Here is an 8,747-nt window from a genome sequence, read left to right on the forward strand (position 1 = left end):
AGCGCAGGGTTATTTGATTATACTTTATCATGCTGTTTGATTATGTCTTGATTATTTGTGCATCTATGTTGCTAGCTGTGCCAGGTCTCCCAAGCAGAAGAAAAACAGGAGAGAATTGTCTAAAACGATCAAACCGATGAAAATGTGTTGATAAGTGTCTCCTTGAGGTGAAGGGCTGATCAGAAACACAGGTTGTAATTCTGAGCCTGTGTACTGCCGAGAACCTCAAGGACGCAGAGTAATTGGAGCCTAAAGCAACGCTAGTAATATCATAGTGAAATGCACATTGTTGTTAAGATTCTTTTGACTTAAAAATATATTTGATTGATTGATTGATTGCATTTTTATACCGCCCAATAGCCGAAGCTCCCTGGGCGGTTCACAAAAATTAAAACCAATCGAAGTATAAAACAAACAGTATAAAAACATGACATAAAATACAATATAAATATGTAGAAGACAGCAGGCGATGATGTCAACCCAGCAGATGATCCCAACAATCAGGGAGAAGATGAGTTTGAGGAAGCTGAGCAAGAGAGAGGAGAGAGTCTACCTGATGAGAATAAGCAGCTAAAACCAAATAACCAGAAACAAGGGAATCCTGAAATGGAAGACCATTTAGTGGTGAGTATGCAAAAGATTATGGCTATTAAATCAGATCCTCGTCATGCAATGACTGCAGCCTCAAGTGATATAAACGTGAGAAGAGCCATGCTGGATCAGACCAAGGGCCCATCTCGTCTGGCAGTCTGTTGACACAGTGGCCAACCCGCTGCCTGGGAAACTCACATGAAAGACTTGCGCATATGACAGAAGCATCATAAGTAGAATGGTGTCAGTCCTCATGTCCATCTGCTAGCCAAATAGCATATACTGTAGGTATTGTGCAAGAAAATTTAGTTTACCTTTATGTGCATGAGCCTGCTCCCCACTCTTTTCTTCTCTGTTAAGGTTGTGAAGAGGAGGTTGGAATCACCCATTTCTGTTTTCAACTAAACACTGTTTATTGTTTTCCCTGAACCAAGAACTACAGTTAGATTTAACCATGGTTTACCCATACAAGTCAGGATCAGAAATCACGTTTTTAATTTGGCTTGTTCGGACAAGCCATAGCTTTAAGTCACAGGTGGGCAGCACGCATGCAGCCCTCCCCGTCACCGCCAAAATGTGAAAGTTTAAGCTAACCACAGTTCCGGTTCAGACACAATAATAGAATCATAGAATAGTAGAGTTGGAAGGGGCCTATAAGGCCATCAAGTCCAACCCCCTGCTCAGTGCAGGTGAGCTGAAAATAGAAGTGGATGCTTCTGATCTCCTCATGGCTGCATCAGAAGAGGAGAGGGGAAAGGCGAGTGCATGGGTCCAAGGCTCGCTCATGTAACACCAAACTATGGTTTAGTGTTACATCCAAATGTGGCCATTGTGTACTGGTAATGAGTCAAAGACCTTCCAGTGAGTCACAGACCATGACATTTGTGGGCTGTGTTGGTTTTTTTTATTTTATTTTAAAAACCATTAAATGTTTTTATTTAATCAAACATTGAGTGTGCTACATTTTAAATGGTTGAATTTGAAGGCAAACTTTATTGCTGGCTGTCCTGAGAATGATTTATCCCACCTTTCTTTGGAGGAATACGAAAGCCGACAGTGAACATATACAACCAAAATGTCCATAAAGCATACTAGGAGTATATGTCTGCTTTTAGAAAAAGAGTAACAAATAACATAGTCAATTTGCTAAATTGCTAGAAGCCTTCTTGAACAAAATGTTTTTCAGCATCTACTAAAAATGTAGTTTAAAAATGTACTTTGGCAGAGCTCCTTGGAGAGGGAGCTGCATAACAGAGCTCCGAATATCAGAAAACTTAGGTTTTTGTGGATGAAACTTTGTTTGGGCTGGTTTTGAAATCCAGGTTATTCAGAACGAAAGCCAAGATAGTATAAAAACCTTCTTGGGGCTGGGATAGACATGCGTGAAATTTGTAACCTGAATCAAGAATTTGGGAGTGAGCCGTGGGATTATGTACTTTCTCTTTTCATGGGTACAAATTCCTCTCTCTACATGCAACTGCAGTGAACTGTTGTACTGGCAGCAGCAGTTCCTGTGGTTATGCTGTTGCACCTGTATCCTGCTTATGGGTTTCTGGTCAACAGCTGGTTGGCCACAGCGTGAACAGATTGCTGAATTAGATGGTCTGATCCAGCATGGCTCTTCTTTCGTTCTTAAAGCTCATCACGGCTCCTATGTAAACAGGATTTTTTTAACGAACTTTAAATGCCTCACCTTTAGGAACATTGGTAGCTGCCTTCTACTGAGTCAGACGATTGGTCCATCTAGCCCCGTATTGTTGACACTGACTGGCAGCATCTCTCCAGGGTTTCATGCAGGAGTTTTTCTAGCCCTGCCTGGAGATGCCAGGGGTCAAATCTGGGACCTTCGGCACACAAGGCAGGTGCTCTACCATTGAATGACACCCCTTTCCGGTATGACAGTGACCTTTCATGGTCCATGTTTAGAAGAATGCCAAAATCAGTGCTATTTCAGTGGCCATCCTTTAGGCAGGATCTCCAAGCAACCAGTCCTACACACAGTTACCTGAGAGTAAGTCCCATTGAACCTGGTGGGATTTACTTCTGAGCAGATATGCATAGGGTTATGTTGTTATAGGGTGACCAAATGAAAAGGAGGACAGGGCTCCTGTACCTTTAACAGTTGCATAGAAAAGGGAATTTTGGCAGGTGTTGTTTGTATATATGGAGAACCTGGTGAAATTCCCTCTTCATCACAACAGTAAAAGTGCAGGAGCTTTACTAGAGTGACCAGATTTAAAAGAGGGCAGGGCACCTGCAGCTTTAACTGGGATGATGAAGAGGAAATTTCACCAGGTTCCCCATATATACGAATGACACCTGCTGAAATTTCCTTTTCAATACAACTGTTAAAGATACAGGAGCCCTGTTCTCCTTTTCATATGGTCACACTATTTATAGCTGCTTTTACTATGGTTTTCCAATTACTGTTTTTTACTTGTTTATTGTTCTCTTAAAGAAAACATATAATTGTCCACATCATCAGTGCTTACCGTGTATGAAACTGGTTTGATTTTGGGGAGAGGAATTTTCGAATTGTTCCTGGTTAAAAGACTGACTGTATTTATGTCTGCATAGGCCCTCGGTGAAGTCTGAGCTTTTAAACTTGGCTCCTTGTCGTTCAGCAGCCTGCTCATAGATATATCTGATCCTAGAAATGATTTTAAATAAATGAATACACATTCCTGCAAGAGCAGAGACATTAACCATGGAATCTGTTTGTTTTATCTGCAGATGGTGGGTAACCCTGATCAGCAAGAAGACAATGTTGATGAACAGTACCAGGAAGAAGGAGAGGAAGAGGTAAATAACCCAACGGTTCCTCTCTCAGGGCATGTCTACACCAGCCCTATATCCTGGGATCGTTCCTGTGCATCCAAATGCCACACAGAATCCCGGGAACAGGCAGGGATGATCCCTCCATTTTCCTTGGATAACTCTTAGGTGTAGAAAAGGCCTCAGTTTCACCTACTTCAATGAGTTGTTAAAATGCAGGGTGTGTGTGGAAATGCCGTTCGAGGAAGTGTGGGATAAAACTAATAACATGGAGAATAGCCAAATGAACAGCCTCTAAGTGTCAGCACATTTTATTTTCTTGAATCTTGGAGGAACAGTATCCTCTGGATATAATGGATAGCCCACACATGCAAGCATGGGCAGTATGTAGCCCTCGGCCTAATTTTAGCCCTCAATGAAAAAACAGTGGTGTCCCCACCACCCTCCACCATAAAGAATATCTTTATGGAACTGCCAAAAGCTGTTGTGCCTGGGGAATGGGTATAGTCATATTCCAGGATATACGAGGAGAAAATTCTCCTCCCTCTCCATGTCAAAGTACTTTGGCCGTCTTGTGAAGGAAAACAAATGAAGTGTTTTTCTCCCATACTTTGCATTGCAAAGGTATGTCTTGAAAGGTAGCCATAAACCACAGTGGATTTTAATAGGTTCTGGCTTTCCCCACAACTGTTCCTTACAGGCCCAGGGAGATCTTACCGAAGAGAAGAAGAGGGAACTGGAACGCAACGGTGAAGAACCATATGGTGAAAACGATGATAATGTAGGTACTGCATGAACGGAACACTCCATAACGTGGAGGGAAGACGTAGCAGGCCAGGGAGGTGAACTTCTTTGGAAAAGGGCCTGATTCAAAGATTTTGTTGACTTTGGGCAATGGGCCCTTGTTTAGCTCTCTTAACTGCCACCCGTGCTTCTGGGACTATGGTCCAGGCATTGGCACAGCTCAGGTACTACGCAATGATGCAGAGAATGGTCTGAAGGCACATAATACTGTTACAGCTTTAAAGCTAAGCAGGCCAGTACTTAGATGGGTGAATGCCAGGGAGCCCCACAGCAATTCAAGAAGTAATTGGAAATTATGTTACCATGAAACCAACATGAATCCTGACAAAAGAAGCCTTGGGGATAGTATGAGCATTCCTGTTATGGCCCCAGACTATTGTTTCCTTGTCCTGAATGGAGTAATGGATTTATTTATTAGTATTTATTAATGCTACTTGTATACCGCTTAGTATAAATTCTCTAAGCGGTTTACATGTGAAATTATTAAAATCACTGTTGAAATACACTGCTAATAAACAATTAAAATTGCTATAACAAAAATGAATAAACAAAAAGAAACAGTAAAATGGAGCAGCATCAGGATAATCAATTACAAGACAGGGAATTTTTGTGTAAACAGATCAATTTTTCAGGAGGTGTTTAGAGCACCATATTTTCTGCCTCCTGAATTGCACCGGGGACAGTGTTCCAGACAATAGGGGCCTCTACTGAGTAGGCCCAATTTTTGAGAAGAGACATGGTGACATTCCATTGGTTGTAGAATGGCCAGCAAGGCTTCATCTGAAGATATTATTAGTCAGCTGGGTATACATATGGGAAGGCGTGAGGTATTCTGGTCCTGAGTTATTTAGGTTTTTTTATGTCAACCATAGAACCCTGACCATGGCTCAGGTGCTAATAGACTACCTTTAGTAGAGGCTGCCTTTCAGTTATAGGTTACCTTTAGTCAGTGGAGGCTAGTGGCTCCGATGTCATGGGGGGCAGTGAATTCCCTCTGGGTTTCAGTCAGAATTCTAAAGGAGCTGTCCAAGGTGTGTTGGAGAGCTCCTTTAGAATTCTGACTGGTTCTGACTGAAACCTGGAGCAGATTCACCTCCCCATTGACATCAGAGCCACCAGCCTTTGCTGTCTTTAGTAAAGGATTGGGCATTAATTCCATTATTTACATTATTTAAATGTGTTCCCATTTGCCAACAGCCTTCCCCCTCAATAAAATGCTTTCCCAACTGGTGTACATCAGCAAACTGCCTCTGATACTGGCGGTAGCTATATAGCCGTCAGGACTTTTATCTGTCAGGACAGATAAATGGAAGTACTTCACACAGCGCCCAGTTGAACTATGGAAGGAGGTGGATGGCTTTAAAAGGGAGTTGGATAAGTTCCTGGAGGTGAAGGCTATCAATGGCTACTAGCCCTGATGGTTGTGTGCTTCCTCCAGTATTCGAGGCAGTAAGCCTGTGTGCACCAGTTGCTCTGGAACATTGAACGGAGGGTGCTGTTGCACCATGTCCTGCTTGTTCATCCCTGGCCAATGGCTGGTTGGCCACTGTGTGAACAGAGTGCTGGACTACATGGACCCTTGGTCTGATCCAGCATGGCACTTCATATGTTCTTATGTTCTAATGTGTCCAATCCCCTTTTAAACCCATCCAAATTGGTGGACATTCTTGGGTTGTTGCAGCTCAGAGATAATCCACATCCTTGGGAGGGGAGAGGGCAGCCCCTCTCTCAATGGAATTGCTTGGGCACCAACTGCTTTCTAAATAAGAGTGGGGTGTTTGTGTGTGGGCCTCAGACAGAGAGTCTGGCTTCTCCAGGGCTGAGGAGCAAGCAGCTGGCACGCTTACTGTTCCTATGAGAGGACCTCATGAAGCAATGAAAACTATGTGCTGCCACTTACAGTAGGGCATTCTTGACTTCCTAGAAGACTTGATAATACCTGTGTCAAATAATATGTGATTATATTAGCCATATTTGACTAGATAATTGACCAATACCTCAAGCCAGATTCTGGGTTTGTGGGGTGGAATGGGCAGAGCATAGTATGTTGCCCCAGCTGTTTTGTCATAATTCTGTGGCTGAGTTTCCCCAGCAAATAATACCCAGAGGATTGGATCAGGCTGCTACTGGAGTTCAAGGCTTTACTAATCATAGAATTTCAACAGCCTGCAGCAGCACAACCATTCTGTTTTGTTCTTTGCCAACACCTCTGACTCTGTAATGTGTGGGTATGTTTGTTTTTAAATCTATTTTGCTGTTAGCAGATGCCAATATAGAATTTTACTCTTATAATTTCAAAAGCTGAATAATAATTTTCTTATCTCTTTTGTTATCTTTGTCCCCCATCCCATTTTCCATTTCCAGGCTGAAGAGAAAATGAGTGAAGCTGCAGATCAAGAGCAAGAAATTCAAGAAGAAAACCATCAGAAAAGAGGTCACGACGACAACTATGAGGAGGAGGACGAGGAAGAGGAGGAAGGTGGTGCTGTGGCAGCAAAAGCCCGTAGACGAGGGGAGATGTAACTCTGGGCTGCTTGGAAAAATGAAAACGGGGCTGCAAAATAGGACGGGCGGTGAGGCACGTGGGGCCACCTATTTTCATCCCTTCGTCTATATGCTAGAGAAAGACAGAATGAACTTTTTTTTAAAAAAAAATCAATATCTATTTTAAATTTTTCTATTGGCGGTCCTTGTGCATTTATATGAATACGATATTTTAGGTTATCGTTCCTTTTATATGAGATAGTATGTGAGAAAAATGAAAAACAAACATTTTTTTCTCTTTATAAACATTAAGTTTCTTTTTAAAAGTCTGGAGATGAGTTTCAGCTTAAAATCTGTTTGGTGTTGTCCAAACAGCAATCAGCCTTTAGCTTAAGGGGAGGGGGAGGGGAAATACCACACATGCATCAAAACTAGTGCCTGAGCTTGGTATTTGAGGAAGGGTGGGGTGAGGCGTTGCGCCCTTATCTCCGTCATATACTCTGCTCTATGGAACCCCGCGCTGGTGCCTTACCTCATGTTAATTTTGATTTGAATGGATTTGGCCTGCATCTTTTCTGCAGTGGCTACATAACGGACTCCTGGCAGATGATATAGCATCTGGGTTACCATGCCTAAAATGACGGTGTTTCCAGACCCTTCCGCATACCCTCGAGACGCAGTGGATGAAAATTGCGTGGTTTTTTCCACACCCAGTTGTTGCCTTCCCTCCCAGGGAGGTGTTAATTGGCTTGGATTGATCCATGCAGCTATCATATTTAATACACATGTCACAGCCACAACCACATGTCACAGCCACAACCACAAAGTGAGGCAGCAGAGTGTGTGTGAAGAGGTGCCGTACTGAAGAGTTACTTTGGGCCATTCAAATGGACAGCCCAGGTTTATGATTGGAGACGTTAACCCCAAGGTTAGTTGCCATGTGAAAATAGATCTGTCCTTGATCTTTCATTGACTTATTTCGTTATCTCAAGATGCAAAGGCACCACTGAAACCATGGAATTCCTTCTGGTTAAGCAGGCTTAGGTTTGTATTATTGATGAATTCCCCCTCCCATTCCCCCCTATCCCTTCTAGTTCAGAAGATGACCTCTGTAAGTGACCCTGTTTTCCATCTGGTTTGTTTACTATCAGCCACACACATTTGGAAGACACAATCACATGTTTTTGTTTTAACGTTGCAACTCATAAAATGTTGCACGGGGTTGCTTTTCATTTTTTTAGACTGTTATATATAGTGCTTTTCTGAAGGGCTCAAAGTTGCTTCACATACATTAACTCAGTAATCCTTACAACAGCCTTGTCAGGTAGACCAGTGTCATTGTCTCTATATTTCAGTTGGGCAATGCTGAGAGAAGGTGGCTGGCTGAAGGCTACCCCTACTGTTAGCTTCAATCACAGTCAGTTGTTACATGTCTGCACTGATAATTAACCATACTTCACTCCTGACTAGGATTTCAAACCAACTTCAAACCCTTGATTCAAATCCTGGTTAGGAACGCGGGGTGTTGAATTCATGGAATGAATGCGGAGGCTTGAAGGTGGCGAGGAAGAGTGGCTGTAAACCTGTGTCCGATTGCTTAGCCATGGCTAAGGAGTGGGCAGTGTTATCGTTTTCAGTGATCTCCAGTTTGGGAAGTTTGAAAAATACGCAGTGGATTCCAATGAGTTCAGATTTCTGTGAATCTGCCCTGCAGATTCCACAGTGGTCCAGCTTTTTCTGAGTCACATGGACTTGTGGACTGGTATTTTACTTTCTGAAATTGTATGCAAATTTAGTACTACAAAAATAATATATATATATATATATATATATATATATATATATATATATACACACATACATGCACCAAATGAAAATGTGCATTTCCCCCCATGGGCTAAAGTATGAAAACGCAGATGGGGGGAATTTGCACATGTGCACAAATGCACATTTTCAGAAGTTCACATTTGCGCAACTGTGCACTTTCCAATGCAAACACAAATTTGGGGAATTGAGAAAAATCTGATTCTGTCAATGAGGAGCCAACGGAATGAAAGAGGCCTGGAAATCCGCAAAACAAAAGACAGAGTGGA

General features: G+C 42.4%; 1 protein-coding gene across 2 annotated transcripts in view; it reads left to right on the forward strand.

The window, feature by feature from the left end:
- Positions 1–8,478, forward strand: part of GOLIM4 (golgi integral membrane protein 4) — a 66,743-nt gene extending 58,265 nt beyond the window's left edge. For both annotated transcript variants that reach the window (XM_063132006.1, XM_063132007.1), the window contains exons 13-16: positions 457–624; positions 3,325–3,393; positions 4,067–4,147; positions 6,535–8,478. In XM_063132006.1, the coding sequence (XP_062988076.1) occupies positions 457–624; positions 3,325–3,393; positions 4,067–4,147; positions 6,535–6,693 (477 nt within the window). In that variant the 3' untranslated portion in view covers positions 6,694–8,478. The remainder of the gene's footprint in view (positions 1–456; positions 625–3,324; positions 3,394–4,066; positions 4,148–6,534) is intronic.
- The last annotated feature ends 269 nt before the right edge of the window (positions 8,479–8,747 follow it).

The sequence above is a fragment of the Elgaria multicarinata genome, chromosome 8, assembly GCF_023053635.1.
Source record: "Elgaria multicarinata webbii isolate HBS135686 ecotype San Diego chromosome 8, rElgMul1.1.pri, whole genome shotgun sequence".
Taxonomy (NCBI): domain Eukaryota; kingdom Metazoa; phylum Chordata; class Lepidosauria; order Squamata; family Anguidae; genus Elgaria; species Elgaria multicarinata.